The sequence below is a fragment of the Nelumbo nucifera genome, chromosome 7 (genome assembly GCF_055504915.1).
Source record: "Nelumbo nucifera cultivar China Antique chromosome 7, China Antique-T2T, whole genome shotgun sequence".
NCBI lineage: Eukaryota > Viridiplantae > Streptophyta > Magnoliopsida > Proteales > Nelumbonaceae > Nelumbo > Nelumbo nucifera.
Window position 1 is genome coordinate 5,254,634 of NC_142655.1, and position 16,470 is coordinate 5,271,103.

The 16,470-nt window shown below is 41.5% G+C and overlaps 1 protein-coding gene across 1 annotated transcript; it reads right to left on the minus strand.

Moving 5' to 3' along the window:
- Positions 1-5,879: 5,879 nt before the first annotated feature.
- LOC104597442 (uncharacterized) lies at positions 5,880-16,018 on the minus strand. Its single transcript, XM_010258969.3, has 9 exons — positions 15,604-16,018; positions 14,418-14,518; positions 13,963-14,326; positions 8,459-9,325; positions 8,274-8,328; positions 7,731-7,792; positions 7,520-7,626; positions 7,342-7,429; positions 5,880-6,793 (listed from the first exon to the last, which is right to left on the minus strand). Exons 1-9 carry the CDS (start codon positions 15,736-15,738, stop codon positions 6,470-6,472), a joined length of 2,103 nt encoding a protein of 700 aa, XP_010257271.1. The 5' UTR covers positions 15,739-16,018; the 3' UTR covers positions 5,880-6,469.
- Positions 16,019-16,470: the final 452 nt, after the last annotated feature.

The window sequence follows — 16,470 nt, forward strand, 5'->3', positions numbered from 1 at the left end:
ACCCTTTCCCTCAGGCAGTGGGGGGGCAGGAAGTACCTCGTCATTGCTTTTGATTACTTCACCAAGTGAGTGGAGGCCGAACCCCTAGCCACTATCACAACACGAGCAATTCAAAACTTCTTTTGGAAGAACATTATTTACCGCTTTGCCCTCCCCCACATGCTTGTCACAAACAATGGAAAACAATTTGATGATGCTAAATTTCAAGAATGGTGCGCATCTCTCAAAATCAGACAATAGTACACCTCGGTGGGCTACCCCAGACGAATGTTCTGGCCGAGGTTACGAACAGAACCATCCTGGATAGACTAAAGACCAGGTTAGATAGTGCTAAAGGCATGTGGGCTAATGAACTACACAGCATCCTCTGGGCATACCGAACCACACCTCGGACAGCCGTAGGAGAGACCCCTTTCGGCCTGACCTATAGCACAGAAGCAATGATCCCAGCAGAAACCGGTCAACCAACGCTTTGGATCGAAGGGCATACTAAGGTTGAGAATGATGAGGTGCTCAGAATGAACTTAGACCTACTAGAAGAAACCCGAGAACAAGCACAGATTAGGATGACTGCCTATCAGCAACGAGTGGCCCGCTACTATAACTCCAGGGTGAAAGAAAGGCACTACAGAGAGGGAGACCTTGTCCTCATAAAGGTCATGGTCCCTGAACCTGGAGTGAGAAATTTGGGCCCCAACTAGGAAGGCCCCTTACCGGATTAAGCAAGATCTCGGCCCCGGCACATTTTGGCTAGAAAATTTAGATGGAGGACACGTCCCTCGGACGTGGAAATCGGAGAACCTCCGAATGTACTACAGATGAATGTAATTTTTTGATGAAATAATGAATGAATGAAGCAAAGTTCCTCTTCACCTCGGATGATCGAACGAATAAATACTAAGTCCAAAAAGACATGCGGCCTCGGGACCTGTCGACGCAGGAAGCCCTCTTCCGAGGGACGAACCCTCGGCATGGGCCATTGTGGAAAACAACACCTCACCCAGGACATACGAGCCAGGACGAAAGGCCTGTTACGCCTCATCACCTCGGAGCGTGGTGACCCCCTCGGCTACCTGCACTTCGCGCAAAGAAAATAGCGAGACAGAGCCCTCGACTTTGCCGGTGGAACGCCTCAGCCTCCCCTGAGAAAACACTTGGTAAGAACTAATCAGGGGAACTGCACCCCGATGGTGCTGCTCCACCTTGGCTCTTCGTCTACCCAAGTACCTCGGCGACATACCTCGGCCCTAGACCTTGACCTTGGTGCTAGGTCCCTTCGGCCTTGCCTAAGTTAACACAAGGGATTTAGGAGCTAGGTGAGCCCCACTTCGAACATATGACTCTGCCTCGACTCCCAATGTCCCAATTATTTTAGGCGAGCATGCAAATAAACGAGTACTATGAATGAATTGTGTGTGCCTTGTGTATCGTGGTCTTGATTGTTCGAAGGGGCAAAGACCTCTCACAAAAAAAAAAAAAGAGAAAGAGGAAGAAGAAGAAGAAGAGAAAGAAAGGGGAAGAGACAACATGCACAAAGCACAATAGATACAAAAAATGGCTTCATTCATTACTCAGTTTTGGTCTTGTATAGCCTTTACAAAAAGTTTTGTATTGCCTTCACAAAAAGAAAAAGAAGAAAAACAAACAGCAAAGTATTACAACAGTTGAGCAAAAAAAAGGGGGGTAAATCTACGCCTGCGCCTCGCCGTTGGCAGGAGGAGGAACGGAGTCTTCAGCCGACTGAGCCTCAGCGGGAGCATCGGGGATCACTTGCATCCCCTCGACGTCAAAATCTGGCAGCACCAATAGGAGTGCCTTCTTGGTATCTTCAATACCGTCGAGGTAGGACGACGAAGCATACTCCGCCAACGCATCCAGGTAGTCGGAGGACTTCTTGTACACCTCCACCACCTCGGCCGCTGCCTTCTTTGACTGTTCTACTGAGGCTAGGGCTAATCCCAACGAAGACTAGGGGGCCTCCTCCTCCACCAACGGCTTCACTGTAATGTCCCCATCACAAGCAGGTGAGCTACAGTTGTAGCCTCTTCATCTCGGAGTGGTGGGGGAAATCTCTCGACGATGACGTAGGCCTCCCCCCTGTCGGACCTGAACCTCCAGCCCTTGGGGTAGGAGACGTAGAAGAACTTATCTTTCCACCCATGGACAGACGAGGGGTTATGCATAGGCCCCCTTCTCGGGTGGAAGTAATATATGTTGGCCTCGGAAGCGTGCTTCTTCGACGTGAACATGGCATGGAACAGCCTCAACGTCAACTCCACGCCCCTAAGCCGAGCCCACACAATCATCATCATGATGGTCCTAAGGGCATTGAGTACAAGTTGACTGATAGTGATGTCATACCACTCTAGCAACTCAGAGATTAAGGAAGGGAGGAGAAACCTAAGGCCAGACTCCAAAAAATGTTGGTAGACACAAATTTCCCCCTCCTCGGGGGTCCACGGCCGATCGCCCACATCACGGACCCTCAGGTCATAAGACCGGGGTATGTGGAACCTCCTCGCTAGGGATTTGACCTAGCACACGTCCAAGGAGTTGTCAAACTCCGAACGCAGGACACTAGCGTCAACCACCCTTCGGGCAACACTCCCTCCCACTGGTCAAGCGATGACTTCCACAACATCATCCTCGGAGAGAGGAGATCCCTCGAGCTCCCTCGGCAATGCCAAGGTAGTGCTTTCATGGGGAGAGTCATTGCCCCGGTGACTGCCCTCGGCACCCCTCATGGTTAACCATTCCCTAAAGACGGACCTCCCGGCAAAGGGGCGCTATGGCTAAGGAACCCAGGGAAGACAGGGGAGAGGGGGCTGCAGGAGAGCTCCCTCCCGAGATGTTCGGGAGTTCATGGCATTCAGGGCCGAAATCTGAAAACAACATATTTGATTACCTAAGAGAGGATGAAATGTCTCAAAGAGAGGAAGAAATAGGAAAGTCCTGGAGAATTGATAGTTAGGGAGATGCGTTCATGCAAGAGCAAAGACGTCTAAGTTCAAATGAAGGAGAAAGTCACCGCCAGGGCCCCTATTTAAAAGAAAATGGATGACCTGGATCTCTCCAAATCCGATGGCTGGGAGAAATACGCTCCCACTGTCCAACTGTGATGTGCCACCTGGCACTCAGCCTCAAAAGACGAAACAACGCCCAAAGCAACAGTTCAGATCAACACGAATCCAACGGATGCAGGAGCCCTCCATTTCTACGAACTAGTTCCACCGCACCTCCTAGCGCGTGCTCTCGGAAGGCGAAACGATGTTGGGTGGACCGCGAAGATCGCCCGCGACAACCCGCTGAGCGAACCACAGGGCCCGCCCATCGCAAACCATTGGGCGGACCGCTCAACCCGACAAACGCACAACTACTAGAATAACCGTCCCCCGCACAATAGCCTCCTAACGTGACCTGCCCGTGCATGATACAGAACACATCCACCAAACCGAGGCATCCACATCACACACGTTTCCGAACCGAAGAGGGACGACGCACACAACGAAAACGATGCCACTGCAGGACACCCCTCGACTGATGAATCCGAAGGCATAACGACCACTACTCCCAACGACCGAAGCCAATACTTTACCTCGACTGCTACCCTCATTGTCAGCCGAAGCCGAGGCCTTGCCTCGGCCTCGGGAGTGGGGGGCAAATGATGGGGGTTAGCTTGGCCCAGCCCACTAACACTTGGCAGCGTCAGCCACAGCAGGAGGGAGCCCTGCTACCTTTGTATGAAGCCAACCGCATGACAGTCAGACATACCCACCAGGGCTTGTCGCCTGACCTCGTACGGCTCCCATCTGGGGCGTTCATCTTCACCTACCTCCAACACGCTCAAGTATAAATAAGAGGTAACTCCCCTTTAAAGGGGATCAGGAACAGAAAATTCTAACACAGCTTACTCATTTACTCCCTGCATCTACCTTGCTTCCTTAGCATTTACTCTGAGATATCTAGTGCATCCGAGGACTATTGCCAAGACCTCACCTGCACCCTCTCCTACTTTACACCTCATACTAACTTGAGTGTCAGAGCCTCTACCTCGGGTACTCGCCCGAGGCCTCTGACATTCCCTGTCTTGTAGTACCTCTGGTCACCAGGGACCTCGCCTCGGCTACCACAGTCCTCGAAAGGAATACCTCGCCTCGGCCTGCGGTCCTCGGCTTCGAGTCACCTCTTCCGAGGCCTCGAAGTCCTTGGCCAACATTTGAAACCTGGAAAGTGAATTTACCTCGTTGCCCCCGGCCAATCCGTGCGGCAACAATATATATCAGGATATATAATTATATTTTGTTTATAATATATATTCCTTTTTGATAAGTTTAATTTTTTATACTAAAAATTAAGATTTGAGGTCAAAAAAGATGCTTTTGGCGAAAATATAGGGTTGCATTTTAATGCATACGTCACGAAAAATTACCCAAAATAAAAATAATTACCTTAATCTGGTTACATTAAGGTATGGTCTCAAAAATAGGTTGGAAATTTAGCCGCCCCTGGCCAACGGTGTTTTTATAAAGTCAAACATGTGTGCACCAATTGACAGTTTTGGGGCAAACTCAAGACCATGGCCAGATGATGGTTCAAGCAGTTCAACCACCTGGGTCAACAGTAGTCTTGGACGAACTGCTGACCCAGTGACTTATTTGAGTCCCGGTTCATTGATGGTTTTTTTTGGATTAAAATGAACTAACCACCTGATTAATTGGGTGATGTTTGGTATTATCGTTGTTATGAAAACGTTATTTCCATTGAAACAAACATCGAAATGATGTTTTTTTTTCAGAAATTATTCTTATGGCTCAGTTTGAAAGGAGTATAATTGTATGAATACAGATGTAGAATGCAAAATCTTGTAATTTATATTATTTTTTATGTATTTGCACTGTACATATTTGTATTTATACTCCTTCCAATCTGAGCTTATGAAATCCAAGTTATTTAATGTTCTTGAAACAACTTAAAAGACACTCAACCAAATAAGAAAAAAAATGAAGGATGCTAACATGACCAAAACACGTTGGAGAAATGATTCCAATACCAATTACCATCTTGATAAAGCTGTAAGCCTATAACCCAGTGACAACCGACAAGGAGGGTGCCAACTGACTATTTATAAACTAATACTATGATTTCGGTTGTTCATAAACACTCACTGTAGACGCATACCGGAGGGTCACCGATCTGATAGATACCGGCCGTTGCAAAATTTTAATCCTTTGGTTAAAACTATGATTTCATAGAGAAGCAAATTGAAAAAAAAAAAAAAACTAACAAAAAAGCCCCACATCAATGTGCTCTGCTTTCTTTTACTTTTTTGGCTCGCTCTTCTTTTTCTTTTAGTTCTTTTCTTTGAAACTTGTTCAGGGGGGTTGATTTAAGGCCCATCACGGGGCGTATCGGAGTCTGCTTACCAGGATTTTTATTCTTTTATTTTTATTTTTTAAGCGAGGTGAACAGCATGAATGAAACCATGAAAAATAAAACAAAAATGTAGCCAATTCTTTTATTCTTTGATTGGAGAAATCTAACGAAATTTCAACTGCCAAAATAATAATAATATCAAGCATGTTGACATTGGGGCGTACAGGGTGGATGGGTGAATGTGTCCTTTTGCCCAACATAAAGCAGAGACACAAGCTATGCTGTCTGAGGTTTTGCAGATGAATAACCAAGGGAAAAATCTACGAGGAATTGAATGGTATTTGCATTGTGACATGGTAGGGTCGGTCATGCAGTCTAATTATATTTCTGGGGTACCACTAACATCAAGCTGGTTTGGTTTCTTATAAGTAATGTATATGGTCTAGTCTGTAGTATCATTATTCATATAATCTCTAGGTGCCGAATGGTTTGATAGAGGTTCATCCTGATCATTATAATATGTAAGGATTCTTTTCTCTCTTTTTCTTTTCAAAGGCAATGAGATTTACATGAAAGCATAAAACAAAACAAAATATAACGAAATTTCAACTGTCAAAAACACACATGTATGGGTGCATCATGCTCCACTCCAATCGTTTCACAGAAGAGCGACGGAGATTCCGCAGCTTGAGTATGAACATTCTATTTATGCATCAAAGGCATGTACTGTGTCTCCAGTCTCCCAATGAATACTTCCCTCGTATTCACATTTCCTTCTACACCTCTCGCAGAAATTGCTCTGGGAAAACAATTCACAGAGAAAAAAAAATGAAGACATCCCACTCGCGTATGTATATTAACTTTCTTTGTTCCCCAAAATTTTTGAAAGAAAACAGAGAGCCTCTACCCTTCATAAACTAATGATCCTTGCTGGGCGAAAAACTGATATGAGCTGGCTGCTTTTCAAGCATATATCAATCCAAGGCAATGGGAAATGGAAGCAGAATCGCCTCTCAGATTTTTGCTTGCCAGGAAAAGGTTGCATGCTGCACAGCCAGTTGGGGCTAACTGGAAGAACAATTGTTAGAATTTAGAACTAAGATGGACCCGAACTACCACCTGGTTTAGGCTCTGTTCGAACATATGTGAGATTCCGTTTAGTTAGAGATGGTACATTGCTGGAGGGTGTTGCTCCATTCTGAACATTAACAGCACCCTCAGTAGCTGTAGTCATCGGAGCATCTCGCTTCCACTGCAAGCTCCGAGCGCCTGTTTTAAGTGGGAGGCGGGCCCTGAATGCACCTGGGATGCCTCTGGGAAATGGAACCCTGGCAAGCCTAGCAGCAAATGGCAAGGCTCGTGCCATTCGGGGCCTAATCATGGGAGCAGTTTCTTGATGAGCAGAGGCCCTCATCACAACCTATAACAAAAACCAAAGCAGTTGTTTTTTGTCAGTAAAACGGTTTCTTTAAGTAATATAATATTTGCACAAATCCATGCATGTATTAAGTGGATAGAGTAAAACGCATGCCAACAATAAGCGCCCATGTAGAAGTGCTGCACACATACAATATATATATATATATATATATATATATATATATATATATATATATATATATATATATTTTTCAATCATGTCTAGATGCTTCCAGCTAGTTTGAGACTTTGAGTTCACTTGCATGTATGTATGTTCAAGAACCTCTTGCATTTAACTATAATAAACCATTTTATAAGGAAATGAACGAACAAAATTGACAGAGAAGGGAACTTAAATAATTTCCATCATTTGATTCAACGTCCTTAGCAGAAAGGATCAAAGGACTACCTCCAAATTTTGTAAGGAAATTTATCCTGGATTATAGTGCAGAGCTCATTCACAAACAAAAGCTCCAATAAATTAACTTTTCTAAGGAGCTCCAGTAAATCAACTCCTGACAAATAAACAACCAAAATCTTGATTCATACCTTCAGAATACGTGACATAAAAGAGGTTCCATTTAGAGATAGCGCAAGCTCTGCTGCCTCCTTGCGCATGAACTCCACATAGGCAGACCTGTTTGTTTATAAACATTTTTAGCCACATTACACAGGCATCAACAGAGACGGAAAGAAACAAATTTAAAAACCTACTGTAAAAACTAACCCTATTGGTTGTCCAGTTGCTGCATCAGTCACTATAGTAACTTTGAGAACTTCACCACACTTGTTGAAATGTCGAGAAAGGGTATCTTTGGTGGCAGCAAAATGAACCTATGAAAAACCAACAGCAATAAGTTTTTTTTTTTTTTGGTACCGACAACAATAAGTTTGAAATCAACCCAACAAACATTGCATTTGGAATTAGAAATACATACATTGCTGACAAAGACAGTTCTAGAATCAGCATCATCTGAAGGACGACTAGTGGAATATGAACCTGCAAAAAAGCAATAGAAAGAACTCAACCACCTAATAAAATGACAAAGAAAAATAAAAGAATGAAATGGCATATATACAAAATACATGTATGTAGATGGATAATTTAAGGGTCCGTAACTTAACAATGAATATGGCATTGAACAGAACAGAATTCATGCAGCCAACCTCATAAATTAGTTTCGATCTTATATAACCCTAATGATTTGGTTAACAAAATTGAGAAGGCCATGTTGCCAGTAATTTGGTTAACAAAAGAACAAATAACCCTATAAGGATCTTAAATAAATAAGCTCAGTTTGGAAGGAGTACAAATACAAATATGTAGAGTACAAAGCTATGTATTTTGTATGTATTTGTACTGTACATATTTGTATTTGTACTCCTTCCAAACTGAGCCTAAAACAACAGAAAAACAAATGAACCAAAAAGCACTCGTAAGTTTTACACCAGTTACAAGTGGCAGAGGAATAGCAACTTACAAGTCGAAGGAGGCACAGTCTTTTGAGATTCCTGATGAGTCTGCATAGGTGATTCCTAAGACATAACAGAGCAAAAGGTGCAGTTTCAGCAAACCAGTACAAAGAATAAAAAGAACAAGAGCAGTACTGTTTTGGATCATCCATTTTAATTACAAAATGAGAATCAGCAAGAACTAGATTCTTACATTCTCAATACCAGCAGCAACATTGCTGTTCTCTTTCATGAACCGAAGGCCCTTGACTTCACCCACCCCACTGTCCTGTAAAGTTTTTCTATTCTCCATGTCCCTCACCTCCCCCGATGTCTTGTAGTGCGGTGGTTTCCATGTATTTACATTCACTGAGATGTTCACAATCTTACGAGAAGTGTTTGCCACCAAAGGTGGAACCTGATCTTTCATCCATGTTTTCCTCGTAGCCTCATCAGTGTTTTTAGCTACTCTGTACTGCACCATTAGTGAATCTCCATCCTTGTCTCCAACAGATGTACCAGCCTGAGAAGCATCTATAACCCTGTGATCCACAACATTGATATCATCATAACCATCATTATCAGATACCGAATCAGGTGTCAAGCAAGCACCCTTGTCCAGCATCGCCATCTTCCCAGCCAGTTCACCATAATCATGTCCTTGCATATAATCTGAACCAGTCACTCCTCCATCTTGTTCAAGATCACCATATTCTCTGTTTTCCATAGTAGGTATTCGATATCCTGATGCTTGGGTAGTTGCCCCTGACACATTCGTACTCTGCTCCAAGCAGTTGAACACATTTCCAGAACATTTAGACCTGATTACATCTTCAGCAGCTTCTGTTGTTGCTTTAATTGCACTTGTCATTGTATTCGGCACTCTTGCAACTGATCTTATCCTCTGTGATCGATCATCTAAGGACAAATCCCCTGTGGATGTTGAAACTACAGAAAGAAGACGCTTTGATGCTGGCTCTGTTCTTGAATTTGATGGCCTTAAAGACCCAACTGCATCTCGCACAGCAAATTGAAGTAGCCGACGAGGGGCATCAATGGTTGGATGGGAGCTTAGCTCTCTCTGCCATATATGAAATGATGGTCAGGAAGTTCAATAAAAGAAAAGATAGGGGTGCATGGTCAGTTTTATAATTAACCAGGACAAAGCAAGTATCATACTGGCCATCATACTGTTCCGTACTGCATTACAAAATTCTCAAACATGGAAGTAAAATGATTTTTTGATGCATGATCAGAAAAGATATGAACAAGAGATATTGTCACTTTATGCAATATGTCCCCTAAATTTAGTGTTATAAACTATCCAAAAGTCCGTAAGCCATGTGGATAGTGGATACAAGACAAAGACAAAAATGATATGTCAGAAGTCAGAATGAAAAACCACGTCATTGAGTACAAAAGCCATAATTCAGTTACTTTGTATTACTCCAAACAGAAGTACATTATAATTTTCAGGAAAAAAATTACAATTTCAGAAACAAACAGAACAAAAAAAAGATTTAAGAATACATTTGGTTTCATGAAAGATTAGTAAAAGAAAGACAAGAGGGAGAGATAAATCAAGGAATGACCAAGCCGCATCAAGAGAAGGCCAACTGGCCAAAAAGATCAATACCGCAAAAGGCCAAGAATCAAAAAGAACATGTGGGGGAAAAAAGAAATGAAGCCAATAATGTCTAATCCCCAATACAAATCAACCACAGATGTCTAATCCCTAGGTCCTGGCAGGGCTACCTCCACTAAGGATGTCCAAGATAGCAGCCCCGTTATTTTTTGACAAGTCTCTGCACAAAATTAGCTGCTTATTGAAGATTTTTTTAGATCAATGAAGATAAATTTTATTAAGAATCAAAAAGAAAGAATTACATCAAGGTGGAAAGTTCACCACCACAAGAAACTTTTGATTTTCACCCAAAAAAATGGTTGTCTTGTAGTCCCTTGTTTAGCCAATGTGTCTGCCATCCCATTTGCTGTTCTTCTAACCTATCTAAATGTGGCATTCATCCCTCTTGCTAGGGATTCAATTTCACAGACTGTATGCCTGTAAACCCATGGGATTTGGGTACTATTCCTTGTCCATGAGTTACCCACTTGAGAATTCCCTTCCACTTCCAAGTTAAGAAACCCAAACTGCTTAGCAAATTTAAGGCCCTGAAGAAGACTATACAACTCTGCTGTCACTGCATCACGGTCATCACCATTGGTTACAGGACCTGAATATAAGCAGTTTATTGTAGATTTATAGTACTTTGCTGATGTCTTTTCTATATCTATATTAGAAGGAAGGAAAGAGGGGAAGCCAAGGGTCCTCTCAACACAGAGTTCACATGGACCTCCTTCTCTTGTCATTTCTCACATATGCAGGTTATCTATTTGTAAACTAAACTATTAAAATATAATAAGTTAGATTAAAAAACTTATATTTTAATTTTCTCTAATAAAATCCATCATTATTCTCTCTAATAAGATCATTTTTAACCCCCCCCCCAAAAAAAAAAAAAACAATAGTTAATGTTTGTGTAACATCTCTCCTCCCCTATTAAATCCCTTCTTTGCTCTTAAACCTCTCTTGATCCCTTGTGATTCTCATATAAAGTAGGGATATAAATTAGGTGGGTGGGGTTGGTTTAAGAGCCAACCCTAAACATGGACCCTGGCCTGGGCCCAGCCTGATGTTAAAACCCAGACATAACTAAATTTCTATTCAACCCCATGCATTGCATGGGTTTACTCACTAGTTGATTTGTATTAAGGAGGTGAGGTTAGAAGTTCACAAACAATAGAATGGGCACACTTTCCAACTTTGTGCCAGTACGCCACAGGTACAGGTTCCATTTGCCACACCATATCGTGGTTTTCTGTTGGTGTATTCCTCCTGGTGTAAAAAAGTTTCCTTTAACCAACCACATTTCAGATGGAATTCTAGTTTATTGCCTGAAAAATTATGCGAGTCTCGTGAAGATTTCTTACTTTAGTTGCACGAGTTAATATAGTAGTCCACATGCTTCCTTTCTAATGTGTTGGTCTCATGTCATTGGTCATCCAAAATATATGAACCTCTAACAGGAAGAGACGGGGCTTTCATTTCTGAAATATCAAACATCTTGTATGACTACCTAGAATATACAGGCAAAGATATGGATAAGGGCCATTGCATGGTGGAATTATAAAACCTTGGGCTGACAAATGATAGAAGCGGGATGCAAGTTTGAGTCCAGGAGCATCCACATCATTGGAAAAAAATGATAAAGGTTGGGCCTGTATCCAGTGAAACTATCCCAAGACCCAAGAAGAGCTTGGACCAATATGGAGCCTTTTTATATAGATGTAGAATATAGATATAGGTATCTTCTGCTATTGACTTCCACTCTCTAAATCAATTTTCTTCAATGATTGTCCTTCAATTCCTCCAAAAGATCATGTAGAAGATACCTTCATATGCAAATAACTTTCCATAGCTTCTGACAGTGAAATTTAGTTATTACAAGGAGCAGGCATTGGAATACAATAAAACAAGTAAGCCTCCTGGAAGGCCAAGAGTGAGTTAATGGCAACCGGGGAAGTTGAGAATGTGGCTGAGTTGGGAAGGCTAATGGGCTGTAAAGTGGGGCACCTCCCCTCTAAGTACTTGGGTCTGCCCCTTGGGGCCAAGTGCACTTCAAAAGGCCTGAGGACTCCAGTTTTAGAGAAGGTTGATTCGAAGTTAGCCTCCTGGAAGGCCAGGAATCTGTCTAAGAGTGGAAAGGTAACTCTAATTAAAAGTTACATGTCTGTTCTTCCAATTCCATCTGAGGTGGCTGGCCAGATAGAAAGGAGGATAAGAGACTTTCTATGGAGTGGTTGGAATGATTCATCCAAGTATCGCTTGGTGAACTGGGATCAGGCTTGCAAACCCATGTCATTTGGAGGTCTAGGGTTAAGGAAGGTCAAACTGTTTAACAAAACTCTCTTGGGTAGCTGGCTCTAGAGATTTGATAAGGATCCAAACAATTTGTGGAGGAAGGTTATCACTGAGAAATATCGTTTGAGTAGCAATGGATGGGATGCAGAATTACCCCTCTCTTCCAACGGCTGCAGCCTGTAGAAGGGCATATCAAAAGTCTTCAGTAGTTTTAGTGAGAGGCTGCTTTTCAAAGTTGGGGATGAGATGAAGGTGAGATTTGGTTGGATTCTTCGTTTGGTGATTTTTCTTTAAAAGACAGATTTCCCTCTTAGTTTAACATGGCGGATAACAACACGGCTTGGGTGGCAGACAGATGTGAGGTGAATGGTAGATCAATTTGCTGGAGGCCTTCCTTTAGAAGGAGTTTTAATGATTGGGAGATTAATCAAATTTCTGATCTGTTAGCTCTACTGCAGAATCAACCTCTGGATGTGCAGAATCAGGATGCTAGACTTTGGAAGTGGACCTCCACAGGGGTTTTCTCAGTCAAATCCTTTTACAAAGGCCTGGTTGGAGCTTCAGGGAACCCCTTTTCCCAGCAAGGCCATTTGGGGTTCAGCTGCACCTTCCAAGGTGAAATTCTTCATTTGGGTGGTTGTTCTAGAGAAGTGTTTGGCTAAGGAAATGCTCTTGAGGAAGGGGTACCCTATACAAGACAGATTATATGTGCTTTGCAGCAGGGAGGATGAGTCAGCAAGCCATTTGTTCTTATACTGCAGCTTCGGCTCAGCTGTGTGGAGCCACTTTTTAAGGGCTCTTAACCTGCATTGGTGCTGTCCCTTCTCAGTCAAGGACCTTTTGCAAGAGTGGGGTATACCGGGCTTGTCAAGGAAAGGGATAGTTTGTTGGTCAGCAGTCCCTCTGGCAGTAGTGTGGGCCATCTTGTCAGAACGAAACTTGAGGATTTTCGAGCAGACAGAATCACCAGAATCTGTGGTGATTAATAGGGCTATAGAGGACTTGAGGAGTTGGTTATCCTTACATTCTATATTTAAAAATGTTACTTCCTCTTCGTCTTTTTTGAATGTAGATTTTTGTGTGGGAGTGTAAAGTTTCTTTTAGTACATATTCTCATGTACAGCCTCTTAATATTAATATTTTTTTTACTTTACCTGTTCAAAACAAAAGTAAGCATGTATTTATATTAGAAGACAAAGAAGTGTTGATATCCAAACACTATTGGTCTTTTTTTGAGAACTTGTAAAGTATTGTACTAATAATAACTTAAAAAAGAAAAGAAAAGAGTGTCCATGAACAAGGGACTGTACAATGGGCATTTTCAAACACTTTGAAAATGTGTGAGTATAATTCTCATTTGTTTTTTGAAGATAAATAAAAAAGAAACTTTATTAACTTTTATAGGAACAAAATTCATCATCGTCATCATCCATCCCTCATCCCAACTATAGGCGGTCGGCTTATAGGAAAAAAATCTGAATCAAAAAAAGAGCTATTTGTTCTCCCATTGATATAGTTAGGCATGGCTTTCCAGGACAACAGCATTCCTATGATTTTCTTGGTCACAACTAATTCTTCACATGTCTTGTTTTCAAAAACATGAGCATTCCTCTCACCCTAGATAACCCAAAACACTGCAGCTGGTATCATTTCCCACAGTAGCTTGCAACTCCTACTCATACCCCTCAACTGCCATCAATATTGTCAATAATTTGGCATATAATTATCCAGAATGCCAGTTTCAAGCCCGAGTTTTCGAACCCTTTGTAAATATCTATGCAAGTAAAGTCTCTAACCTTTATTGGTTTCAGATCATCTTGCCGATTCCGTTTCCTTTGATGTGAAGGTTGGGGAGAAGGTGATCGTTTATTATGGCCAGATCCTTGATGAGTCTTTGCCTCTGGGTGGAAATTGTCAATCTCTGAGCTTCGAAGAGGAGGGGGTTCAGCTACATCTCTTACCAGTCCTTTCCATTCCCTATTCCGTCGACTCCTGGGTTCCTTAGTCAACTTTTCCCTTTCAGATTCATAGTCTAGATTCTTAGGATCATTTCTTTCTGTCTGTTCAACCAATATAGGCTTTGTCTTAGTCACTTCATCATGACAAGTTTCTTCAGCTTGCACATACAGATGTAAGTTTGAAGAGAGGTGATCCCAGAGCCTGAACAAATATAAAATTGCAGGTGATAACAACTTTAGCAAGCAAATAATTTCTATGACCTCAAATTAGACTAAAGGTGAAGTTGAATTACCAGGAAACAAAAGATTCACTATCATCCTCCAGAAACACATTTAGTTCATTCCTTGCCTCTCCTTTGGGCCTGCCATTTCTGACTAAAACAATGACATATTCCTGCATATGCAAATATGGAAAAGAAATTGCATAAATTTCCATCCTAAATGTTCAAGCATTTTACTTAATTAATTCTCAAACAAGGCTGCAACTTGAGCAAAACTGAGTTGAGCATTTGTTAAAACTCAAAGGAGCTTGGTCTGAGGTCCCAAACCTGGTGCAGTAAAAATTATTCAAATCAAGTAACCAATTTGCACCCCTACTCTCAAATCTTGGTTTCTGAACTCCAGACACATATAGATAAATGAAAACAACTTATCATAGTGATCTTCTATGGAGTTACGACAGTGTACAGCAGAAGCAGAGATATGGGAGCATGGAAATAAAATAAAGTGACAGCATATGCCTCCTGTCAATTACTTTGGCAACAAAATACATTTCTATGTTATAAGAAGCTCTGTATAGAAAATTAGAGATTGACCACAAGTCGACAATATCAACAACTTTCCTCCACGTAGGTGAGACAAATCCAAGGTAAACTAGAGATACCATAAAAAAAAGAACATCGGAAAAAATGGTCTTTAATAAGTTTTATGCCTAAAGAAATCATAAATAATAACCAATTACTCGTGCATATTCCTGCATCATTCAGAGAATAAAAACATTCAAAATGCTGATATCAATAAGAGCTTTGATTGAAATACTACTCCTGTGAAATCTGAACTTAGGCTTCTTGATACGACAATTGTGAACTAAAGTTCATGAAGTTTCTAAAGGTTCGCATGATCAAGAGTTAGGCATATCAATGCACTCATGCCTAACTTATAGTTTGTTTGCATTGTACGATACAATGGCACCAAACCGCCCTCCGCCCCCCCCCCCCCCAACTACCACCACACACACATACGAAAAGAAAGTGTTTGTTTCACTCAGTTTGTGATACTCCAGCTTGGAGAAAAGCGAAGATTATCGGCAGAAGTTCAGACTAATGAGACAGAGAACCCTCATATCTCTTATGTCGTGAACTAATTCTATGGTAAGCGAAAATCGACGATTCCACCAAGCACCTTTTCAATTTGTAAACAGGGAATATATAACAGTTCGTGCAAATCGAGACAAAGATAGTGAAGGAGATGGAATCATACCACAAGAATATCATCGGTGTAATCCCCCATAAACTCCTTCAACTTATCCTTCACTGTCTCTCGCAGCTTTGCCACTCCATCCCCGCTGAAATTAATCCTAAATGTCCGCTCATCAATTCGATCCGAACCTTCCATCACTGAATTCGTTTCTCTCTATTCAACCCCAGGAGTGAATAGAAAAAACCCTAGTTTGCCTTTTCAATGAAGAAGATTCAAATTATAACTATGCACGTCCGTTACGCAGTTCTGATCCCTGACAAATAAATTTTCCTTTCGGAATGTCCAAAAATAAATTACTAAAAGAAAAGGAGTGAACGAATGGAAAGTTTTCCGATCAACTGGTGTTTTCCCGACGATAACATACGGCAAAAACGTCTACTCCACGGCGAATGACCCCGCCACGCTTCCTTTTCCCGGGGACAGACCCCGCGGAACCCTATATATGTGCAAGCCAGGATGACCATTTTTTGTTAATTATATTAAAAAAAAAAAACGAAAATGATTTCTTTCCCTAAATACCCCTCGTATTTCTAAATTATACCAACAGAATGCTTAAAAGTTACTAAATTACCCATGAACCAATAAATACCAATATGATGAAGAAAAATAAAAAACTAATACGTAGAGAGGCCTTCACATTTAATAAGGGCGGATTCGACCGGAGGTTTAATTTTCAAGCTCGACTAGCTAGAAAATTATAGGTTTAATTTAGTTCGATTCAAAAGTTTATAGGTTTGAGTTTCATTTGCCTAGAGTTCGATTATGAGCCAAACCTCCAATAAAATTAAAAAATATATATAAATATTTTTTTTTATTTTATATATAAAAAAATTAAGAATTATAAAAAATTAGTTATTATTTTACATA

Coding starts and splice junctions, on each gene's coding strand:
- LOC104597442 (XM_010258969.3), bottom strand. CDS start 15,738: ATGGAAGGTTCGGATCGAATTGATGAGCGGACATTTAGGATTAATTTC. Junction 7,627..7,730: donor GAACTGTCTTTGTCAGCAAT/GTATGTATTTCT, acceptor GGTTTTTCATAG/GTTCATTTTGCTGCCACCAA. Junction 6,794..7,341: donor TTATGTCACGTATTCTGAAG/GTATGAATCAAG, acceptor TTTTTGTTATAG/GTTGTGATGAGGGCCTCTGC.